General features: G+C 42.0%; 1 protein-coding gene across 3 annotated transcripts in view; it reads right to left on the bottom strand.

The window, feature by feature from the left end:
* The window catches only part of DNAH12 (dynein axonemal heavy chain 12), a 91703-nt gene extending 68376 nt beyond the window's left edge, over positions 1-23327 (bottom strand). For 2 of the 3 annotated variants that reach the window (XM_083420181.1, XM_083420182.1), the window contains exons 1-15: positions 22459-22891; positions 19713-19888; positions 16954-17044; positions 14898-14924; positions 14268-14457; positions 12040-12115; positions 10054-10212; positions 8941-9136; positions 7707-7895; positions 5841-5997; positions 5652-5743; positions 3786-3964; positions 2335-2470; positions 1114-1239; positions 742-876 (exon numbers count right to left, since the gene is read on the bottom strand). In XM_083420181.1, coding sequence (XP_083276307.1) covers positions 742-876; positions 1114-1239; positions 2335-2470; positions 3786-3964; positions 5652-5743; positions 5841-5997; positions 7707-7895; positions 8941-9136; positions 10054-10212; positions 12040-12115; positions 14268-14457; positions 14898-14924; positions 16954-17044; positions 19713-19888 — 1929 coding nt within the window. In that variant the 5' untranslated portion in view covers positions 22459-22891. Of the gene's footprint in view, positions 1-741; positions 877-1113; positions 1240-2334; positions 2471-3785; positions 3965-5651; positions 5744-5840; positions 5998-7706; positions 7896-8940; positions 9137-10053; positions 10213-12039; positions 12116-14267; positions 14458-14897; positions 14925-16953; positions 17045-19712; positions 19889-22458 lie in introns of all 3 variants that reach the window. The other variant, XR_014506315.1, reaches the window with a different exon arrangement.
* Between the last annotated feature and the right edge of the window lie 1772 nt (positions 23328-25099).

Raw genomic sequence — 25099 nt, 5'->3', positions numbered from 1 at the left:
TGAGTCCCTTATCTTGAAAGCGGAGATGAGCGCCGCATCCCATAGTCAAATGTGACTGGACTTAACAGTCCAGGGGCCCTTTACATTTGCCTTTACCATTCAATGGAGCTTCAATGTGGAATTTGGAAGTGTACTAGTGAACCACTGTATGAGCTGCTGTTGGATTCTTATGGATGGATTTTGTTGGATTTTTTGCTGGGTAAGGTTCAATAACTCACCCCTTCCCTGCTGCAAATAGGCTTGATAAATATATTATATTGGTAAATTATATTGGCACCAATAAAGGGCTATTTTCAAGCCCAACTGTTGTGTGGAGGAGTGATCTTCATGGAGATTGCAGTTCAGGGTGGGGGAGGCTGACTCTTACCTCCATAGATGCACTCTCTTGGGAGATCACTCCCCACACATTAGGCTTGAAAAAAGTCAATAACACTTCTTTTCAAGACTAATTGCTGTTGGGGAAAGTATGAGTGTGTGGTTATGATGAATGTTGCTTATGCAGTTGTCATGTGTGCATGGTTGCAGGGTGTATGTGTAGTGCCCACAACAGTTTTCCTGGTTTGGGCCTAAAAAGCTTGGTGACCCCTGATCCAAGCAACAAAATTCCATTATGTTGTTCAACAGCAAAGTGCTAAATTTAATTAGCACTATAGCACATAGATAAAGCTTCACCGTTACACACAAAGAATGTGTATTCCTTATGCAAAGTAAAAAATCCCCTTTACACCATGTGCCACAGACCTGTTGCATGCGATCCAAATCCTGGTATTCTGTAAACTCGTGCATACGACGAGTTTGCCTATCTATTTCCAGTATCAGTTTCTCACGTTTGGCCAGTAAGTCACTTTCACCTTTACGTTTAGACCTTTCAATAAGCTATAAGACAGAGAAGTAGTTAGTGGCAGGCATCCATGAGGATCAAGATTTGTGAACATTATCTAGAGTCACTATACTACACGATATCAGACCAACTTCAGCTGTCCTCTAATGTTAGACATGACCCACAGAAGGCTTCAAAATCAGCTCTCAAGAGTACCAGTGTTTCCAACCCTGCAGTCTAAGCGTTGCTTTTTCACATAGTGTAGTATCTGATATAAAAATGCATATATTTACTTCATCATTTTCATCAAAGATGGGATTAATATTCTGAGGCCATAGTAGGACAGCGGCATTCAGTGTCAAGCCTTCTGGGTCAAAGGTAAAAACATCTAGGAGGTAGTTCATTCGCCGTTGACTTTCCTAGAAAAGTGAATAGTTAAATAGTTTATATCTATTTTTAAATTAACAGGAGCCACCATTTCTTGCAGCCTGTCTGAAAGTTATCTTTCTTCCATGCAGGCCTCATGCTAGGAGGCCCCAGACAGTCTGAGTTGCTCTTAGGCCCACTGCCCACCTTCCCCTCCAGAACAGAAACTAAATACATTGCTTTGGCATGCAGGCCTCATGCTAGGAGGCCCCCAAGTAGCTTATAGGCCACCAGACAGTCTGAGTTGCTCTTAGGCCCACTGCCCACCTTCCCCTCCAGAACAGAAACTAAATACATTGCTTTGGCAAACAGCTGCTGCTGCTGTTGCCCCAGAAGAGCCCACATATTCAAAGGAGAGAGATTCAAAAGGCAAGCTGAACCCAGTGGAATACTGCAGCTTCCTAACTGGATGCAGTGAGGCAATGCAGTCTTTACCCTGCTCCTGGATGGATGGAAGGGGGTTGCTCTCTCTTTACTGAGACAATGAAAGGGATGCTTTAGAGTTCAGTTGAGAAAGACTGCTGGGATCTTCCTTTTCTCCCTTCCTTCCCAAAAACTCAACATAGTTGGAATTTCTGTACATACTTGTGTTCCATCTCCCCACCCCAAGATGTCTTAAGGAAAGAGCCCCTCCCCTTTTAGTGCATGTAGAACTTTCTATTGTTTGCTTTCCCTTCTCTCTTATCCCATAATTGTGTGTGTGTGTGTGTCCGTGTCCCTAATGTTAAGTCCAGCAGATTTGTTTTTCCTTTGCCCAGCCATTCAAAGTCACTAGGAGTTGTGGCCAGGTTGGGGAAAGAAGCCAAACCAAAATGGTTCAGTAATTTCCTTGAGGATTATATGTACCCATCCCTCAGGTTGGATAGGGTTGCAGCTGTACAGCCTGAGCAGGTTTACTTGGTGAGTAAAGCTTATTGGGTTCTACTATGCTGGCGCTTACAGTACGCATAGTGAAAAAAGGAAGAAGGAACAGCACAAAATGAAAAGCCAGTTGAAGTTAAATGGCTTTAAATCAACATCCCACCTATCATTGTGCATTTAGTTTAAAAACAACAACAACCCAACCCTAAAAGTATATGATACCTTACCTTGATCCTTTCATATAAACTATGGATTCCTACGGTTTTAGCCTTGTCTATATATACTATGCTTTCCATCATTTCTTCTGTTGTCTCAGGAGGTTTTAATGCACGTACTTTGATGGTCTCAAATTCCTTGCATATCCTAAAAAAAATTTTTAATGCTGATATATGCCAGTTTAAGAGAAATAATTTGTTTTTTCATTGAACCATAAACATTATTATTTAACTTATCTAATGGGGGGGGAGTAATTGCATTTAAAGAAGCTCTACTGAATTCAATAGAGCTTACTCCCAGGTAAGTGTATCTGGAAATGCAGCTTTGAAGATGGGGGGGGAACACACATGGCTATGACTGCCACCTAGTGTTCAAACTTCAAGACAGAATACAGAATCCATAAAAACTCATTTGGAAGCAATGTATCACCATTCTAAGCAGTTCATCCACCTACCATTATGGAAGGCAGCTTTGACAGAATTATTTGTCTCAATCCCAACTTGAATTACAATGGCCTTCGATAGTCAATCTCACTGACACATTAGATGGCACATTTCTCCACCATCTTCTAAGGCACAGGGCTACCCGCCTTAAGTCAAGTAGACCTGCCTCCCTTCACAAACTTTCCCCAGCTATTTGCATAGTCTTTTGCACCATTTAAAACTTGGTTGTTTCTGTTTTGCTTATATAATTTTATTTATTTACAGATTTACTTATTTTCAGCACTTGCAATGCCATCTTCCTGGAATAAGCCTTCCAAGGTGGCTCACAATATATGAAAGCACAAATTACTATCTGTAAAATTACCATCTAAATGCTTAGCAATATTATAATCATCAGCATTTAATATGACATAAGACAGTTAAACATATGCTAAATACAAAACCAAGAATGCTAGTAATGTGAAAATAAAAAGAGCCGCAGTTAAATAAGAAACACTAAGAGGCATGAAGCAGGAGGACCAAAGGCAGGCACACTGGTATAGTCTCAGATGGCTTGGGAGAAACCCTGGAGAGGAGGAGACCTGGGCAGCTGTAGGAAGGCAGGGACCTTTAGTATCTGCAAGACCTACTGAAGAGAGTCGCTGTGCTCATTAGACCTAGCACTCCTGTACAGAGTGCTTTTCTAATCAAGAGTTAACTGAACCTACTCCGTGTGATTTATTGCGGGCTCGCTTCTGGCAGAACTCATTGGTTCTGCCTGTCATTGGTTCTGGCTCCAACTACTGTTGACCAGCCTGCCTTCTGACCCACCAGCCCCAAAGGGCAACAGTCACCACTGTACTATGTAGACATCATACAGCAGAGCTTAAGGCCAGGATCGCAGTGTGCAGCAACAGTGAATTACAAGCATTATTCTAGAGAATAATACACAAAGCGGGGTGGGGTGGAATTAACAATGTTTTATATATATGGCAAAAGCTATTTTAAGTGAAAGATGATTAATAGCACGATTTACTTACATTTTATTTTCCGATTTGTGATTTTCTGCTATTACGTACAATAATTTATTTGCAAAGCTCTTTGCCTTGTCGCTCAAACCTTGCTTCAAATCTTCACAGTCTAATCGCACCATAGGGAAATGAGCAATCATTGGCAAGCTCATGATTTCCTTTGCAAGACTGAAAAAGTCATCTATAAACTTCAAAAGAACATTACATTTGTTAATTTAAACTGCAGTCTTTAAAACATGTACGTTCTTGAATAGGACCACAATCCTATGCAGTGTACCAGGGGTGGGAAACCTCAGGCATGGAGGACAAATGTGACCCTTGAGACTTCTCTATCCAGCTCTCAGGACTCTGCCAAGGCAACATTTCTTACTGGCCCTACTCCACACCTTCCTTTAGTAATTTGCCTGGCTGGCATGGATCATTGAATTGTGATAATGATTCGTGCTTGCCTGGAGGGATTTGTGCGTGTAGGCTTCTCTATGACTGGAATGCAGTGCACCATACAAAAGTAAGAGTCACATCCGTTGCTCTATCCAACCAAGCAATCCCTGGAGGACTGCCCTTAATAAAATGATGTGGTTGTAAGGATTGCTGCAGCCTTCTTTCTGGCCTCCTATTGTCTCCCCTTTGTCCACTCACATACACGCAGTGCTCTGCTGCCAAAATGTCTCATCTCTCTTGCTACAGATAGGACAGAATGTGGAACTTCAGAACTTCCGCTGCCTTTTAATACAGTATAACTGAATTAGACTTGGAGAGCAGGAGATGAGGGGCGTTCCAATAGCAGCCAATACATTTTATCTATTCTTGCAGAACACAAGCTGCCAGCTGTGCTGCTGGGAGCTTGGGGCTAAAGTCCAGCCTGCTCCTTAATAACCACCAAGAGGGGGTCAGACTATGGGAGGCACAAACAAAAAGGCCTGGCATCAGCACCTGGGCCAGTATGATTATGTCAGAGTTCATGGAAGCAGGGCTGGTGCTGGTCACCTCAGCCTTCTTTCTTCTCTTTTAAAACTATGTTTCCAAGCACAATTCAACGTGTTGGTGCTGACCTTTAAAGCCCTAAACGGCCTCGGTCCAGTATATCTGAAGGAGCATCTCCACCCCCATCGTTCTACCCGGACACTGAGGTCCAGTGCCGAGGGCCTTCTGGTGGTTCCCTTGCTGCAAGAAGCCAAGTTACAGGGAACCAAGCAGAGGGCCTTATTGGTAGTGGCACCCGCCCTGTGGAACGCCCTCCCACCAGATGTCAAAGAGAAAAACTACCAAACTTTTGGAAGACATCTGAAGGCAGCCCTGTTTAGGGAAGCTTTTAATGTTTGGTGGACTATTGTATTTTAATATTCTGTTGGAAGCCACCCAGAGTGGCTGGGGAAACCGAGCCAGATGGGCGGGGTATAAATAATAAATTATTATTGTTGTTGTTGTTGTTGTTACAGGCAGGAAGCAGTGGACAGACATGTACATGATTATGGGGGTTAATTTAATTATTTTTCCTTTTTTAAAAAAATATTGTTGCAACAAAATTATACTTCTTCCTATGTAAATGTGTTCACCCCTAGGGCAGCAGAATCAAACACCATTTTATTCCTACAGGCATGATGATGTCATGATTTAAATGAGAAAGAAAAAGAATAGGTTTTTTCAAAATCAGGGCTGGAAAACATGGGGGGGTTGATCTAACATATCAAAAAATATAAACAGTTGTAATGCATGGGAAAGAGTGTTGGGGAGAAGATAAATGTTACTTATGTGCTTCACAACTGAAGTCACACACATGTGGCTGTCTAAAAGGGGGTGCTAAATCCAGAGACAAAACATACCTAACTACAGCTTTGCAAGCTGGATTTACCTGTAATTATATAGGAAAATTACCTCTGTATATTCATCAAAACTATGCTCCTCAGATACAAATTCTCTTATTCGATCATCTGCAGTCCCATCTACTAGCCAGCCATATTTGTCTACTGCAAAGCAACCATCACAATAAAAGTTTGTTAACTATTATTTTGCAAGGTTATTTTGAGACCACTATATTGCAAAGCTCCACTTCCAATGACTTACAATAATACTCCAACTGTGCTTTTGGCCCTTTCAAGTTTTCATTAATTGCTTCCCTCAGTACAGCGTTTGCCCATGATATAACATGCTCAGGAAGTTCCGTATCAATAGTTGTAACTGTGGTCCCACCGGCTAGCCAGGAATGTACTGCCTGGACATTCTGTTCAAAACATGCAAGAGTTCTTTATGGCCTTTAAATTGCAATTTCATAATGATTACAAGCAATAATAAATAAACTTGTCAATGATTCCTTAAAACACATCCAAAAGAATAACTCAACTTTTAGAAAAGTTTTATATCACCTTACAGTGATCAACATTAATTTAATATGCACTTAGAATTACTTGCGAGTAAACATGCTGCACATTGCTTTTTTTAAATCAAATTGTTCTCTAAGCCTCTTTGCAATTTGTTTCGGATTTGACTGTTCAGCTATTTTGCTTCATCTACAGATTCTGCCATCACACTTTGGATACTTTCAAATGGAAGCTTTATAGTACAAATGGGCTGATCAGGTTCTGTTATGTGTGCTTGATTAACATGTTACATTCCACACGTTCCATTTGGATATTTACTGCTAATCAGACATTTCGTGCCCAATGGGTGCAGCTTCACAGAATGTGTCTGGGCTCTGTTATTTTGTCCATACCCTCAACTGCTCCTACCGCACCCTCCACTACCCTTTTCCATTCTGACATTTGTGCAGGTATTTCTGCATCTGTGTATAGGCCCTTTAAAAAATGCACAACAGCACAAGAATAGATATCTATCATTAGGCAAAATGGAAGGCTGTATTCTGGGAGAAGGGGAGAATATCAATTTCCATTTGTTTGTTTTAAAATTTTTAATACTGAGGCCTTGAACCAGATTGATAGGTATATCAGTCTGTAGTTTGGAGTGAGATGGATGACAACACCCCAAAGAATTAGGAACAGCCCATAGGAATAGCCCTTACCACTACCAGCACAATCACACATTCTCCCACCCCCCGAATAAACCACAGCCATAATGCAATACTAATAATGAGGTCATGTACATGACCGCCATTTTTTTTAAGCACAACGTGTTTACAGTTTTCTCCAGAGTGAATTGTTTCTTCAAATCAGGTTGCTGAAATATGGGTGTGCTTTCAGCACGTGTGGTCTGCCAGAAACAAAATGTCTTGGTCATGCTGAGATAAGCAGCAAACAGAAGTTGGGAGCGCTGACACCGGACACCCATCAGAATGTCACCAACCCCAAAAATGTGTTAATGAGGCTCCACACCCCACAGTGACTGTGGATGTACAGTGGTACCTCGGTTTTTGAACGCCTCCGTCGACGAACATTTCGGTTTTCGAATGCCGTAAACCCAGAAATACTCCAGTTTTCGAACACGCCTCAGAAGTCAAACATGCCACGTGGCTTCTGCTAATCTCAGGAGCTCTCTTGCAACCAATTTGTTTTTGTGACTGCGCTTTGGTTTTTGAACATTTCAGAACTCAAATGGTCTTCCAGAACACATTACGTTAGAAAACCGAGGTACCACTGTATAATAATTTTTATTAATTTGATTTTTTGCAGAAGAGCTCAATCTGCTAAAATGAATAAAAAGTATGGGCCGGCATTTGATGACAATGATGTTGTGGGGACAATGCAAAAAAAATACATGTCCAAGCATCAGCAGCAGGGATTTCACAACAAACTCCCTTCTGGGAAAACCCTTGCTTTTTGCTACAGATGACTAATGAATACATTCAACAGTGGAGCTGGCATGTAACATTTATGATTACCTGTGTTCAATTGAAATATATAGAATATGAGGCCTGAGGTGTAAGTTACTTAAATTATTAAAGAATTTATGAGATAAAGTAACAACAGATTAAACAACCTGCAGAGTCTGTGAAATCAAAAGAACTATAAACAAAATAGCATCTTCCAGATCTTGAAAGGATGGATAGAAGTCCATTTTCTCATCATCAAAAGTTAGCTCCATCTTAAACAAAGGCAGACGTCTTTGGTCTTCAAGATCAAATAGTTTCACATAAGCCTCAACCGTTCTTTTCAATAATTCCTTTAGCTAAAAAATACATAAATTACAGGTAGATTTCATTGCACGTGGCCAATAAATAACCACATAAAGCTAACCCCCCACTCCCAATCATAGCAAGTTCATGCAACATGTATTTTAGAGACATCTAAATAATTATTTTAATACACCAGGCCTAAAATCTAGTTCAGCATTAAGAATTCCAAATTATATGAAAATGCAAATTCTGAAATTTCAAGTAAAGCATGAAAATTTAGAGCAACAAACCACAGGAACCATCTGTACCACTCCTGCGGGTGCTAACAAGAGGGGATTCTCTGCTGCCACTCCTCTGGCAGGTGTACAGCCTAAATATTATGTCTGCTTGGGGCCCTCACTGGTAGAGAATTGCATTTATTAATTTAAACCATTTATTACCTGCCAATCTGCTGAAACACTCAGGGCTCAAATTAACTTACAATGTTAATTTGTTTCATGCAGAATATTCAGAATGACACCTAACATTGTATGGTGAAATATTATTTTCTCCTGCTTTTAAAAAATAACATTAATCTCCAGCTGCTGGGGGACAATAAATATTATCTCTCATATACATACATATATATATATATACACACATACACACACACACGCACCCTGAAGAAATGAACTTTTGCAGGTACAGAATTTCTTTTTTCTTTTTTTTTGCCAATTAATTTTTCTTAGTTTTCAAAAGTTTTAACAAACTTACATCCAATACAAATTCATTGTTGACTTCCCCAAAAAAGGTTAACAACTTTTGTGTCTGGACTTACAGTTCTTGAAATATAGCAACGCTACTGTTCCCTTCTCCCACCTTCTTGCTGCAAAAGTAGTACATACTATAGAAGTAGAGTAAAGCAGGTGCAGAATTTCTGATTCACACACAAAGCTCTACTTCTTCCACAAGAGGGTTTGTATGCATTTCAACAAAGGCAGAGGGTTCTTTGTCTGTTAAAATTATCTGGGAACTCAGGACTTCTGAAGATGCACAGTGGGACAACAGAGGCTCTAGATAGGACACACATTTGTTACTGACATGAAAAATTAGTGTTACCTGATTAGACATAAGTGTAGACACACAATTATAGAAACTATCAACTTTGTCGGGCTTTACACCCTCCAGTGCTTCTTTTCTAGTGAAGAGATTGATAACCCTCGGGTACCATGTATTTAATAACTTTTCTTCAGTTTTTAAGCAGTTTATAGACACATCATTCTGAAGAGATTCATACTCAATTGGGCCCCTGGACCTATATATTAAGAAGAGAAGACTGGTCTGGAAAGGGAAGCTGCATTGAAACACATGTAATTATGTTGCTTATCAGAAAAAAATGTGATTAGTATACACAATAAAAACGTCATGTTAAAAAATTAAATACTGAGCCCATATCTTATATATCAAGACTCTTAGTCACATCAGTTGCAAAAAAAACAAAAAACCAAGCCTCCAAACCAAAGATAACACAAATAGGACCTTCAACAAAACACTGCAGTATGACATGCTCCTATTCAGGGTTCCAGACAGCTGGTGATACCCACTTCCAGGACACTCCATTCCATTCCCCATTTCCTTTCAGTTTTCTGTTAGTCTCTCAACAGTCAGCATTTTGTGCCTGCTGAGCGTGGTCAGTACTCATAGGGCTGTTTTTGGTTTCCCTCCCACTTAGGTTTTTCCCCCTAAATATTTTGTACTTCTGAAAACCTTGGGAGTTTTCCCCAAGGCTGCCAATACCTCACTCTTTTGCATGAGGGGTGCCCCTTTCACTATATAAGGATCCATAGAGAGAATGAGTTTGCCATTAATATATAGGAAAATAATAGTTATAGGATATCATAAGTGCAGCAACATTTCATTTTGGCTGCCTTACATCACTAGCATGTAAAGATATTAGACTACAGCCTTAAACTCACTTACTAGGAAGTAAATCTAATTAAATTCAATAGGAATTGTGGTCTTAGTATGACACATTAAACATATTTTACATAAAATAAACTGCAATTTAATGCTTTGTTGTTGTTTAGTCGTTTAGTCGTGTCCGACTCTTCGTGACCCAATGAACCACAGCACGCCAGGCACTCCTGTCTTCCACAGTTTCATGCTATGTGAATCTAATTAGAATTACACGTACACACCATATTTAGAATATTAATGCAACAACATCTTTACCTGAAATTTGACACATCTACTACAAGTAACTTTGAAAAGGTTTTGTAACCAATATCCAGTAAAATTCTTAGAGTTGGGTGCAGAATGTGTAGATTTGCAAATATCTGTTTTCTTGCTTGTAGAAAGCTTTTATGCCAGGGTCTGGAAAAGTCTAATCCTCTGAGAGAGGAGGAAATGAATAAAATTAAGCTTTTAAACAGAAGCCCATGTAACAAAGCTTAATCGGAAATAGAAGCGGATCATACATAATTTTTGCCTTTAAAATCACCAATGTATGAAGATGGCTTGTACATGAACTCACTTTTCAGGCAAGGGGTTCAGAATCTAAGCTGCACCATTTCACCAACTGCTTAAGATCCTTCAATATTCAGAAAGTTTCTAGCTAAGAGGACAGAGTGCACACTTCTAGCATAAGAACAGAAGGAGAGGCTGCTTGATTAGGCCAGTGGCCTTTCTGGCCCAGCAACAGATGCTTATGAGATGCCCACAAGCAAGATCTCAGTGCAACAGTATTCTCTTTGGCCAACTGTGCTGCGGAGAGCAGCCACAGCCGGCTTTTTGTGCATTGCTGCCTGCGTGGGCATGGCACACAGCCAATGAATGGCTGGCCAGGCGGCAAGGCACTGCCCCTCCAGCAGGGCCTCTAATTGGCCCATTTAGTTTTGACTTTCTGGCAGGGAATCCAGCTCAGTACTTAATGGCTGGCAAGCACATGGGCTTCTGCCGCTGGCTGTGGTGGATGGGGGCGAAGGTCCGCAACCACCACCCACCTGGGAAGGGTGAGCAGCCATTCTCTCCCCCCACCCCTGTGGTTTCCAGCAACTGGTATTAAGAAGCATACTGCCTCTCTGTGGTTTCAAAAGTTGAAATTCCAATAATCTCAATCATTTAATTCAAATGCTATAAAGGGGGATGGGGGGACTATTGCAGCACATTAAATGTTTCAGATCATTTAAAGACAGTGCTGTGTTTCCCAATAAAAAATAAAACGTATCCAGTTTAAAAAAAAGAGGTTTCAGTTTGTGGTTATCCATCACAATGGAGTACTCAACTCCAAGACACAGCATTGCTCATTTTAATATCTGCCAGGTCATAGCAGAGGCAACTTTTCCTTAGCTTTTCCTGCATAGGACCCATTTAAAAGAGTGGGAGTATTGCAACATCATGTTCTTGCACATGTTGCATTCACACATGAAAAAGTATGCTCTCTTTGGTGATGTTATAGGCCTAAGGCACACTTTAGTTCTTGCACATGGCATCCACAAATTTAATCACAAAAGATGTGATTAAAGCTGCAGCCAGTGTATCCCCTCCTCTCTTTGTTGCCCAGGGTCACATCCTCACAACCCGCCCACACCGCCTGCTGTAACTAATTTCATGTTCATGGTCTTAATGCATTTTAATACCATCTCCATACAAGGACATGGAAACTCAATTTTCAAGAGATTATATTTTCAACCCCTAGCCTCATATTCCAGTGATCTTTTTGCTGCTCCAACTGCATATGCTCACTCAAATGGAATAATGATGTGGAACGTCTATGAAATTATGTTTGAAAAATCTGCTCTTTGTTTTCAAATGACCATAATTTGTCATTATGTCTGAACTGGGACAAACTGTAGTTAATTTTAAATATGGCTGAAACCATGGTTTACAATCATAGATCGTTCAGATCAATCATAGTTAACACTAATTGCAATTCCCAGTTTGGACATAACGACAAACTTGGTTAGCAAAAAAACAGGGGGGGGAATGCTTCCAATCTCTTCCTTATATTTGCACTAAAGCAGGGGAAGCAAGAGTAGGTCCATGTCTCCAACACAAAACTATGGCTTAGTATTATGTCTAAACCAGCTCATAGTGAATTGCCATCTCAATATTAGCCACCAGCAAACTACAGATGTGAGTAGGGTGCCTTGTACTGGGTATACATTCAAATGGTGGGTTGATTAGACCCTAAAGAATTCATTAATTTAATTTACTCACATAGGTTCAACCGGCAAAGGTTCCTCTTTCTCATATTCAAGCAATTTTACGTTTGGTTTGACAAGAACACTTCGCACTGTAACATATGTATAAATTGTAACATTTATACAACTGAAGGGAGTAACAATATTATAAATTAGGAAACATTATTTTAAAGAATGCTACCTAATTTTTTTAAATTTCCTACTAACCAAATCAACAGGACTTACATTTTTTAATGTGTTCCCTCAGGTACTATGGGAAAACAACTTTTACATTTTATATTAGCACAGAGATTTTGATTTTTTTTTAAAAAAAAACATATTGGCATGTGTCAAGTAAGGGTACAGATGTTGGTTTCTGTGTGTTGCCACTGTGCAGTGCTCTTGGAATCACAAGACTCTGTTTTGCATTCCAGAGACATTCCAGACTGTTGGAAGTCTCACGGAAGACAGGAGACGGATGTGATGTTACTGGTTTCCTGTTCCTTTGTTGTTCAGTTGCTCTCTGCTCTCACAGAGAGAGGATGTTTCTTTTCTGTCTGCGTAGTGAGAAATAAAACTCTTTAGCCATGTAGCTCATACTATCTCGTCCTTCCCTGTGCTGGATACTCTGCGTAATGGGGGAACATGCTTGGAGCCTTATCAAAGGCTCAGGTTGTTAATCATCGTCAGAGGAATAGACCGGAGGAGTCACTCGGTCGAACACTAGTCTGACAGCAGTGTGGAGACTATAAAATCCCAAGCTCAAGTCTTGCCTTAACTATGAACTCACTTGTATCCTGTTCCCAACAGGGGTCATCCAAATACCCCTGGAAAACCCACAAGCACGTAAACCACCATCTCTTAGCCTCAACCCCCACCTACAATATAGGGATGATAACAATGGCAGTGGTGTAGTACAGGTAACTCGCACCTTAGAATCACTAAATCATAGAATCGTACAGTTGGAAGGGACCATGAGGGTCATCTAGTCCAACCCCCTCCAATACAGGAATCTTTTGCCCAATGTGGGGCTCAAACCCATGATCCTGACATGAAGAGTCTCATGCTCTACCAACTGAGCTATCTTACGTGATCACAGCTCTGAGCAGGTAGGAGGGGTGGGGAATAAATAAATGACGAGTGGAAGAAACCTACTCTCCATTTATTTATTCCCAAACCCACTCATGCAGAGCTGCGATCAAAGGCTTACCCGGCTTTGGGAAGTGGTAAGTGAGTGCTGTGGGTTGCTGTCAGAGCACTAATTCTTCCTTGCTAAAGCTGGGTAAGGCAGGCACCAGGCTTTGGGCAGGAAGCGTGAGGGCTCTGGCAGTGTCCTAGAGTTCTCATGGCTTCTCCCCAAAGGCTGGCGCCCTGCTTACCAGGGTTGGTGAATTGAGTGGGGACATGGCTCTAGAACACTGCCAGAACCCTTATACCTCCTTCTCAAAGCCAGGTAAGCATGCATTTACATGTGGATCCCCAGAACCAAACACTTGCTTAAGATGCAAGTTATTTAGAATGCTGGACTATGAACTTCCCTGGGTGGCCATGGACTCACTATCTCTCAGACTAAAGTACTTCTCAGGATCATTGTAAGATGGAAATGAGAACTATGTGCACTGCCTTGGGGTCATTGAAGGAAAGGTAGGATATAAAAGTAAAAAAATAAATAAATTACTACAGTTGTTGACAGCACTACAGTGGTAGCTCCGGTTGAGGACAGGATCCGTTCCGGGGCTCCGGTCGGATCCCGAGGTTTCTGCAATCAGAGGGACCGCTTCTGCGCATGTGCGCGGTGCGGTAGAGTGCTTCTGAGCATGTGCACGTGGTGAAACACTTCCAGGTTTGCCGCTTTCAAAATCCAAAGTTTATGTTACCCGACAGTAACATTAGCAGACGTGCTACTGTACTGAGGTGATGTATGTGATGTGCTATGCAAATACCAACAATTACGAAGAACAAAAATAAAAGCATGCTTTGAAGGAAATTAGAATGCAGAAAACGTCATAAAGAAAAAAAATAATGTAGTTTTTGGTACCTCTTTTGTCAAGATTTTATGTAGCTGAAAGCTATTATTGTTTGATTTACATTACTGCTCCTCTAAAATAAAATACCAGCTATAAAATATGCTTTATGTTCTACAAAAGCATTTGTAGGTATATATGGGGAAAATAACTTGCTAATGGATGTTTTGCAGTATCAACATAAACATAAGGTGGAATATAACTTGTATAGACATGAGACAATATTGCTAGTGGAACTCACCCATGTATCTCTTCATGCTCATTTCATAATCATTTGTTATCTCAGCTAAGAGCTCCTCCACCAATTTCATTCTGCCCTTGCCTTCCATTAGATTATTAGGTACCAAAGTGAGCATGGACTCTAACCACTCTTGCTGAATAGGCACTACTGGATTACTTTCAACACAATTCTTCAAAAAGAGATAGTTGTTCTGAAATGACATGACAATGACAATGAAATGATCATGAACACAATCTGGTTGACACGACCAGATCAGTTATTAAGGAAATTAGGCAACTTTCAGTTAAATGCAAAAAATGTATTAGCAAAAAAGTAAAAAAGTAAACGTTGCTTGACTATATAATCTAACACCTAGAATACAAAACAGCATAAATTATATTGGTTTAGCTCAGCACACAGTGCATGAGTAAAGAATACTAGGGAGGGGAAAAGCAGCTCACTTGTTCACATGGTCCCAGTAAACCATAGTTTGGCTTACTGTGACCTGCAAACCAGGCCTATGTTACTTCTCCATATAGAGATCAGCAACTAGATACTGGACATATTTACATAATTTCTAATTCCTTATGTACACACTCTTTAGAAAGAATCTATCAGAATCTTGCAACAAGTTAAAAAAACAACACTTACTCTTATTTGTTTCTGCTCACTGTTCATCTGTGGGGGAAATGCAACAAAAATATGTTATATAAATCAAGAAATAATCACAAAATAGAACAAGAAATCATTTGTTTGCAGTGGCACCCAGTGAGGGTAAGCATGTTTTTACTGATAACTGCTGGGAGAGGTCAATTCATTCAGCACCAGGCTACTGAGCACTTCCTGGCTGGTTGGTAGATGCAATACACGTAAGGGCTGCTGATGTCAATAGGGGCTGAGAATCATCACAACTGTAAGCTTTTCTGGTGTTGACTGAAACACCATTTGCCTCCAATACAACCTATTGATGGCTATGCATGAGTTTTTAAAAGCTAAATGTTATTCTTGAAACACATATGCCCGTGAACACTTTTGATAATTAAAATATTCATAATGACCAAAGTATATGCATGGTTTTTTTTAGGATTTTGCTTTATATAAACTTTTGTACCAGTTCAAGACACAACTTCCTACTAAGACAGGAAGCAATAAAGAACGCTGATCTCTCACTCAAGGCAGGAAAGTGAGCCAACTACTTTCCTATTAAACACTTCCTTGCCTCTAAGCTCCCTGTTTCACACTATCTTAAGTTTACAATAGCGTAGCTCATTCAACTAGTACAGTTCTGCAAAGAGATGGGGCAGAATTCAACATGCATGCATGAAATGAGGTCTGATCATGCAACAAGACTTCTCCCCTTTTCCTCCCCATGCCTCCCTTGAAACCTGTTTCGTGGGTTGCCCAAAGAATCCAAAGCAGATTTAGGAGGTTCAGAGGGCATATAGGAAGCAGGGGGTGGGGGAGCCCTGTTGTGTGAGTGGACCTCATTCCATGAACACAACTTAATTGAATTGTACCCAGGGATCCAAATAAATTTACTAGGGTGAGAAAAATGGAAAGGGCAAGGGAAGCAGATTTGCAGAGATCTATCCTAAAAGAGGGGGCCAGTTAGGGTCCTGAAATTACTACAAATCTAACCTGTAGTAACTTTGTTACACGTTATTATGAGAAAGCGAAGGGAAGCCATCTCTATCAATCAAATGCAATTCCATAAACTGGACACTAGTCCACTTGCACAACGGACACAAGCACAATACTCAGAGGCCAGGAATACCTACCAAAAAGCGCAGTACACACAGAGACAACTAGTAATGAGTATAGATGCACAATCCTTTTATCAAAACACAACATTAGCAGTGCGGGCATTAGCAAATGGCACTGTTTTTGCAAGTATGAATCCATGATATTTTTGCTTGAGTCTCTAGATCCCTCTTTGGCTTAAGTAGAATCTTCTGCTTTTCTGGAGGTGACAGGAATTTTGAACTTAACCATGGACGTAGCTAGGATTTTTGTTGTTGGGGGGGCAGCAGCCAGGATTTGGGGGAGCAGGACACCCACCTGTCATCATCCTCTGTCTGGCTCCGTCTAGCAGATTCGGAATGAAATGTCTCAACAACAGTTATTTCAAATTACTTCCTTTTGATCGCAAGTGCTCAGAAAAATCTGTCAAAATCTTTCTACAGTTTCTACTTTTAGTTCATTATTTTTATTTATTTACTTGATTTAAGGGGGGCATCTGCCCCCAGCTATGCCCATGAACATAATCTAATTACTCTGAACAGTGGCTGAGGCAGTGTGTGCTTTGCGTGTAACTCTGTCCTCCTCCCAAAGATGCAACATGAGCGTAGGTCTTAGATATACCAAAAATCTTTGTGGATTATGTGTTTGATGAAACTTTACTACAGAATTCAGGTTCCATGCAGGTGCATGGGAACAACCAGGTAACATGCATTAGCATGCTACTAACTCACAGTAAATCATGATAAACCAGAAAATCTGGTTTATCAACTCCTTGGCAAGGTTCTTAATGCTGGCCTGCAATAGGGATTTTCCAAGACAAAGGAAGGGGTGAGGCTGGGTTGAGTTCAAGAGGACAGTAAGTCATTAATGCACTATGCCTGCCCACCACACATATTGTGTTGCAATAATCTAACAACAACAACAACAACAGAACCCAAAGAAATTATTCAATAAATGAGAAACGTACAGTTAAAGGCAATTGTGGAATAGGAGACGGGGCTTCTCTTCTAAGAAATTCATCTGTGGCGTCTTCATACTCTCTTTGGGCCTCTTTAACTCTGAAGTAAAATTTTCAGTTAAATCTGAAAACTGTAAACAATGATTCGAACAGAAATACAAGATACAGCAAAAGAAATGGTCCCTTAGTCTTTTGTCTGTCCCCTTCCACAATTATTCCATCAGCATATAGGCACTCAGCAATAATCAAACGAAATTATGTAAAGGTGGGCCAGGTTAGATAGTAATTCATTATGTTGTCCATATTTTCTCGGTGTATCTTTGTAGAACTTACTTTCAGGTAAGATCCTAATCCAATAAAGTTAATGATTCATACAACAATCAGACAACAGAAGGCAATAGCCCAGTATTCTAAATTCCCTGGAGTACCTCTGGTGTCTGTTTACTACCCTAAATTGAAACGTTTGAAACATACATTTGACTGTAACAAAATGTATGTGTATTGATGTACATCATTTTGGTAGTGAGCCTGCTACGGAAGTATACTCACCGGACTTGTAACACACATGTATCCATCTTCCCCAGGACCAGGAAAATCTTTATTTACTGGAGTAGAATCTGAATTTACACAATGGTGATTGGCTAAATCTTGTGTCCCATAGTGTAGTAGGCCTCTACTTTAAACAGCTTGATTACTATATTTTTATTAATGTTATTTTAAAAAGATATAACCTATTCTATCTGCAGTGGGCTGTGGCTAATTAAACAACCTATGGCCTTTTAAACTGGGAGGGGGGTATTGTTAGTATATTATGTATTTTTGAGGTTTTTATACTGTAAACTGCCCTGTGATCCTTGGATTAAGGGTGGTATACTTACTTACTTACTTACTTACTAAATAACAAACAAACAAATCACCAGAATAAGAAATATCAAACTACAAAGTAGTAAAATGATACTTATTTTCCCTGAGGTTTGGGGGAGGTGTGCATTCCTGAAGGACACTCCATAAATCTGACACCACTACTAAAAATGCCATGCTTCTATTGTATAGCAACTGCACTTCAGTTATTGGTAGCACATGAAGAAGGCACTCAGATGTTGAACCAAATGCATGGGGAACGCATACATGGGGGTGGTGCTACAAATATGCTCAACTGGCTTGAAGGCAATACCAAGCTGTAACACTGCAGCTTACACATCTGCCATCACCTCTCAATCTACTCTGCCTCCTGAGCAAAAAAACAAAACAAAACTCCAAGAGCTGCTGGTGAATTTTCAATCTTGGAAGAGACAGCTACCAAGTAACTCCCCAGTCACTGATTTCAAAATATCAGATTAAGAAGCTTTACTGAGGTTAAGGATGGAGAAATAAGGAACAAGGGGGAAGTTAACAAAGAATAAAACTAAACAAAGAGTCTATTCTCTAAATAACCTACACTAGAAAGTTTTAAATTAGAATCTTTAAATTGTAAAGGACAAAGATCACTCTTGATGTTCAACAGACAACAAATTTTCACAAGTCCTAATCTTATATGGAATCAGGGGGAGGGTTTTTTTCAGGGCAAGGCGGATCATCTAATCCATGGGTAGGCAAACTAAGGCCCAGGGGCTGGATCTGGCCCAATTGCCTTCTAAATCTGGCCTGCGGATAGTCTGGGAATCAGCGTGTTTTTATTTATCCTTTTATTTAAAATGCATCTCTATTTGTGGGGCATAGGTACTCGTTCATTCCCCCCCCCCAAAAAAAATATAGTCCGACCCCCAAGGTCTGAGGGACAGTGGACCGGCCCCCTGCTGAAAAAGTTTGCTGACCCCATCAGATATGGCAATAATGGCTTGGCACAGCATGCAGAGTGAATTACAGTAGTCCAATCTGAAGGTGATCTAGGCACAAATGATTTGAAGATATCATACTAGCAGTATGAAGAGTGGGTTGATAACTGTTGTACTGGTAACAATGTGAAGCTGCTCCAAGCAGCATAACTGGCTGGTTGGTAACGCTGCCAACTGATCAGGAAATAAAAATTGCCCTGGTCTGTTCTTTTGCTTTTATCATTAAATAAAGTTGCTTGCTTTATTTATATGTTATTGTGTTTGATAGTATAGTTACCACAATGTCTTTTTTAAATGTGTTTGTGATTATTGTGAACTGCTTTGAGCACAACATTTGTTGTTGGAAAAGCGGGATAGAAATATTGAGTCATGATGTACAAAAATCAGCAAGTAAAGCTTTTCACAATGTGGATATACACATTTTCAACTGCCAATGTCTGCATGGCTAGCAGCAGTTAGAAGCAGAGCACCAGTGGCTGGTTGAAATGTTAGCATCCTCCTAGCAGTAGAGAAGTTCAAGGCACGGATGGGAGCCATCCTCATTGCATAGAACTTACCACTTGATAAAAGATACAGTGAGTGATGTGAGAACTCTTGTCCTTTCATAATAGCTCTGTTCAGGTACTATACCCATGTGTACTATACCAACACACAAGAGGGGAACAGGGTCACAAGCAGTAGCACCTCCCTGCACTAAGTAACTCCTCCCCTCAATGTCCATGTATACAGCATAAACTTTTGCATGAAAGGGGCCTTCACACTTACAATTCTATGCGCTAAGGCCATCTCTCTGCAGATGCTCACGCTGTATAATCTGATGCTGGGGGAGGGACTGCTTGTCGCTGGAGGTGAGTGTGGGGATACTCAGTATGGCCCTGCTTATGTCTTAGACTGACAATACCACATATAATACATAAGAGACAGGAATATTACATGATCTGATTAAGCATCTTCTGCTGTTCCTTGACTCTTCGGTATCGCATTAGTTTTTTTTGTTTTTCTGTCAAACCCTGGGATGTGGAGGGCAAAGCTATAGGTGGCAGCTGAACATTCCACGCATCGTCGTCGTCATCATCAGGGGAGCGTGAAGATTTTCCTGGAGCTGACATCTAAAATAACAAGGAAATAATGTTCATATGATTAAACTGCACTTGCATTTGAGCATCCAATTCTGATGATGGCTCTAAGAGCACCTACAGTTTATGTACCTGTTCCTCTGCACCTCTGGAATGCAACTGTATCCAGAACTGCCAACATCCCCAACTCCTGGATCTTGGAACTACCTACCCACAGGACCCTATCTTTTCTGGATTCCATTTTAATTTATCCAGCACCCACTCCACACCCTGCATCCAAGCACTGGTCCAACAGCTGCACAGACTTACCTGATTCAATGGGTACAGAGATACAGGGCTGAGTATCATCTACATACTGATGACATCTCAGAAATCTCTAATGACCACTCCCAATGGCTTCATAGAAATGTTAAACAGCATTGGAGACAAAATAGAACCCCATGGTACTCCACAGACCAAAAGATCCTAAGGGGTCAAGTAGGTATCACCAAATGTCACTTTGTGTTAGTGACCCTGTAGTAGAGTACAGCACTCTTGTGTCACAGCTCCCTACTCTCAGATACCATGGCTGATGGTATCAAAAGCAGCTGAGAGATTGAGGGGAACCAACAGGAACACTCTCTCCCTGTCTCTTTCCCAATAAAGATCATCCATCAGAGCAACCAAGGCTGATTCTTCTCCCAAACCAGGCCTGAACCCAGAATGGAATTTAGCTACATAAACTGTTTCCTGGAGTACCTGGAGACAGCGGTGTAGCTAGCCACTCAAGTGCCCAGGGTGATGCATGTCCAGTTCCCGGGGGGGGGCAAGCCACCCATGGGGTGGGGCAAGCTGGGACAGGATGGACTATGTAGAGCTTCCAAGGAGTCTGTCCTCCCCCTCAAACCCTCCCCCTCAGCTGTAGGGTGGCTGAGGGGGAGGCGGCAGGCGAACGCAAGCCCCACACTGCCATTTCGAGCAGAGCAGAACCTGCAGGCGCCCAAGCCACCACGTCACTCCCAGGAGAGTTGCGTGGCTCAGGTGCACTGCAGGCCCCACAGTAAGTGCCTCCCCCCACAGTGTGGGGCCCAGTGCCCTCTGCCCCCCCCCAGCTACGCCTCTGCCTGGAGATGCACTGCTACCATCCGCTTGACCACTTTTCCTAAGAAGGGGATATTTGCAACCAGGCAGTTGTTGTTGCAAACCTCCAGGTCTAATCTGGGTTTTTAAAGCAGTGGTTGCACCACTGCCTCCTTCAGAGTGGCAGGCACCGACTTCTCCTGCAGCAATGCATTCATCGCATATCAGACCCATTCAGGCAACCTCTTTTGGCTTGTTCATACAAGTCACATAGGAAAAGGGTCCAGAGGGCACATGATACTCCATACCACTGTGTGTTTTGTCCATATGCTCAGGATCCAAAAGCTGAAACTGAGACTATAAAACTGGACCAGCCAGCGAACTGTACTCCTTCCCTGGACTTGTTATATTTACTCTAGAGTCCATCTCAGCACAGAGGTAAGCAATTTTATCCTCAAAGTGCCTTGCATACTTGTGCAAGCGATCCAGTCTGCCATTGACTGGGGCTAATGACAAGAGCCCTTCACTTTTCAGAACAGCTCTGCTAGATGGCAGTGTGATTTTCTGTTCAACAGTGCTTGCTCCCAGGTAAGCATGCATAATATGGCACTGTGCATTTAGGACTGAAATCTTGTGCCAACTAATTTAATATGAGGGAGCTGAGCTTGATGGGGATAGAACTGTCCTTTCCCAAAGGCTTGTTTACAAGCCCAATTTTATATGTATTTATTTGCAAGTAAATTCATCTGTATTCAAGGTGGCTTACTCTGAAGTAAGCATGCACAGGATTGCAGGTTTAGTGTAACTTACTTCCAAGCAGAAACCATGCGTAGGATTGGGTAGTATCTTGTAGCTCACTGAAGGCCACAGGGTCAACCCCTGGTATATTTATGTAGGGTTTGGAAAGGCTCCCATCTGCAATCCTGGAGAACAAATCACTTTAAGCAGCACTAAGCTTGCCAAATAGACCAATGTAAGTCCAGTCACTTTTCAAGTCCTCTGCAGAGGTTGTGAAGACAGAAGAGCAGCTGCTATGGCGGGTGGGGTGGAGAAAGCAAAAGTGCCTCTGTCTAGCCCTGTCCGTGTAACTGTCATGCTTTTAAAGGGGGCGATCCATCTGCACTGGGATTTTGTTCCAGAACCTCTTCTCAGTCAGTGCCATGGCACTTGTTGAATAGTTAGCACCAGCATCACCTTGTGAGCAGTGTTTTTCTTTTCCGCAGCATATGTGGGATTCCTGGAGGTAAAGGAATGTTGCTTTTAAGCAGCTCATCTCGTTTTATGAAACCCAGGAGGGTGTTTTATAAGAAGAGGTTCTTGTTTCGTTCTGTTCTAGTTTTTATTATGTATTTTGAATTTTTATCTTGTCTTTTTATGCTTTTTATGTGAATTGCCCTGAGATGGACAGATGAAAGGCAGTATGCAAATGCAAAACAAAACAAAACAAAACAACAACTTGCTGGTGGTGCCAAGGCTCCCCGACCCCTGGCCCATAAAGAACTGCCGGTCTGACTTCCGGCCTTACTCGCCTCCCGGCTGCTTACCTTTCTCAGCGCTGGAGCCCCGCAAGAAGGGCGAAAGTTTGGCGGGCGGCGGAGAGTCTGCTACCCTTTTTGGGGGAGACAGGAACGGGCTTGAGCTGCGTCGACGCCGAGCTCCACACACGCTTCGCGGTTCGTCGCCGGCGGCAGCGGCAGCGCGTTGTCAACAACGCCTAGGTTGCTATGGCGACAAGAGGCCGGCCATTTCCCCCAGGCTCCTTCGCGAGCGGGCGCTGCAATCCGGCTCTGAATAATGGAGCCCGCGGGGCGCAGCAAGGGAAGGCTCCCGACAGAGGGAGCCGGAGGCTGAGCGGAGCTACCGGAGAGAGGGGCGCTGGAAGACGACGTGGTTTGCTGAAGCGAACTCTTGACGCTCCCTTTATAATCACAATCACAATCGCAATTATGATAAAAGGCAGGCATAGGCAAACTCGGCCCTTTAGATTTTTTGGGACTACAGCTCCCATCATCCCTAGCTAACAGGACCAGTGGTCAAGGATGATGGGAATTGTAGTCTTTTTAAAAAAAACAAAACCCGGCGGGCCAAGTTTGCCTATGCCAGATAAAAGTGGTGGCTAGGCTCAGCCATGCTGCTTTGGCCCCAAAACCAATCCTTCAACCGCCCGAGTGCCTGCATTTACTTCATAGTGTATAGGAAATGCACCCTACACCTGCTCAGAGGTAGACTTGGTATAGCTTCATGTGCTATCAGAGATGCTGGTTCAAATCAGAGGGAAGCCAAGTCTTCATAGGGACATAGCAAGGTGCCTTATACTGTGGGCAGTGGCCACATAGAGTTTCAGCCTTTCCCAAACCCTACTGGCAGATGCCAGGGTTTGAACCCAGGACTTTATGCGTGCAAGGTGTGTGCTTTGCAGCTGAACTACAGCGCCTTTCATGATCACCTTGGATGGCACACACACAAGGTTTTCTGCCCTGGATCATGCTTTTTCATAACTTGTACAAAATATGAAAAAGCATGATCCAGGGCAGAAAACCTTGTGTGTGTGCCATCCAAGGTGATCGTGAAAGGCGCTGTAGTTCAGCGGCAAAGCACACACCTTGCACGCATAAAGTCCTGGGTTCAAACCCTGGCATCTGCCAGTAGGGTTTGGGAAAGGCTGAAACTCTACGTGGCCACTGGTCCCATCACCTCCTGGCAAATAGAGGGGAAAGAAATGGAGGCAGTGAGAGATTTTACTTTCTTGGGCTCCATGATCACTGCAGATGGTGACAGCAGCCACGAAATTAAGAGACGCCTGCTTCTTGGGAGGAAAGCAATGACAAACCTAGACAGCATTTTAAAAAGTAGAGACATCACCTTGCCAACAAAGGTCCGTATAGTAAAAGCTATGGTTTTCCCAGTAGTGATTATGGAAGTGAGAGCTGGACCATAAAGAAGGCTGATCGCCGAAGAATTGACGCTTTTGAATTATGGTGCTGGAGGAGACTCTTGAGAGTCCCATGGACTGCAAGAAGATCAAATGCATCCATTCTTAAGAAAATCAACCCTGAGTGCTCACTGGAAGGACAGATCCTGAAGCTGAGGCTCCAATACTTTGGCCACCTCATGAGAAGAGAAGACTGCCTGGAAAAGACCCTGATGCTGGGAAAGATGGAGGGCACAAGGAGAAGGGGACGAGATGGTTAGACAGTGTTCTCGAAGCTACAAACATGAGTCTGACCAAACTGCGGGAGGCAGTGGAAGACAGGAGGGCCTGGCGTGCTCTGGTCCATGGGGTCACGAAGAGTCGGACACGACTGAACGACTAAACAACAACAACAACTTTATATACAGGTTACAGAATGCTGTTTGTCATAAGATTTAATAAAAAAAACACTGCTTCTATCATATGGCCCAATGCCACACAACATTTCTGGCATGCAGAACTGTGGAGGTTCGCTGCAAACTGTTCGAATGAACTGATAGGCCTGCATCCAAACTTTGCAGTAGAATCATACACGTCTCCTCAAATGTAGGAGCCAGGTGTATAAATAGGATTGCTACCTCAATCACTTCTAAGCTGGATTACTGTAATGCACTTTAGATGGTGCTGTCCTTGAAGACAGTCCACAGCTTTAACCACTTCAGAACGGTGTGGCTGGAGTTTTTTTTTTCTGGGCTTAGCAGGAAATATCATATTGTGCTGTTTGTGAATCAGTTTAATTCATTTCCAGTTTGTTTTCAAGCTAAACCCAAGGCACTGTCTCAAGCTGGTGTTGAATCAGTGCATATCAAGAACTACCTTCCCCAATCTCACATGAAACTGCTCATGACCTTTGCTCAGTTTCTGATACCCTTCTTGTTCCCCTGTCAACAGAGATGTAGTGGGTGGGAATGAAAGAGAAGGCCTTTTCAACAGCATTCTAAAACAGATTAGTGGGGCCCCTTCTCCTTTTGTCTATTATTTTATTTCAGTGCTTGTTGGCTTCCAATAGGGATCTGGTGGGAGACTGTGGTACCTTAAGGCTGAGCTATATAGGCCTTTGGTCCAATCCAACAGAGGAGCCCAGAATGGTAGTCATGTTAACCTGAGGCAAAAAGAAGAGTATTATGGCACCGTAAAGACAAACACATTGGTGAAGGCATAATCTTTCATGGACTAGTCTACTTCTATCCGTATGAATTACTATCTTGAGTCAT

This window comes from Podarcis tiliguerta, assembly GCF_965153285.1.
Source record: "Podarcis tiliguerta genome assembly, chromosome: 2".
Taxonomy (NCBI): Eukaryota; Metazoa; Chordata; class Lepidosauria; order Squamata; family Lacertidae; genus Podarcis; species Podarcis tiliguerta.
The sequence above is the reverse complement of the archived record's forward strand: the minus strand, read 5'-3'. Positions and strand labels throughout refer to the sequence as shown.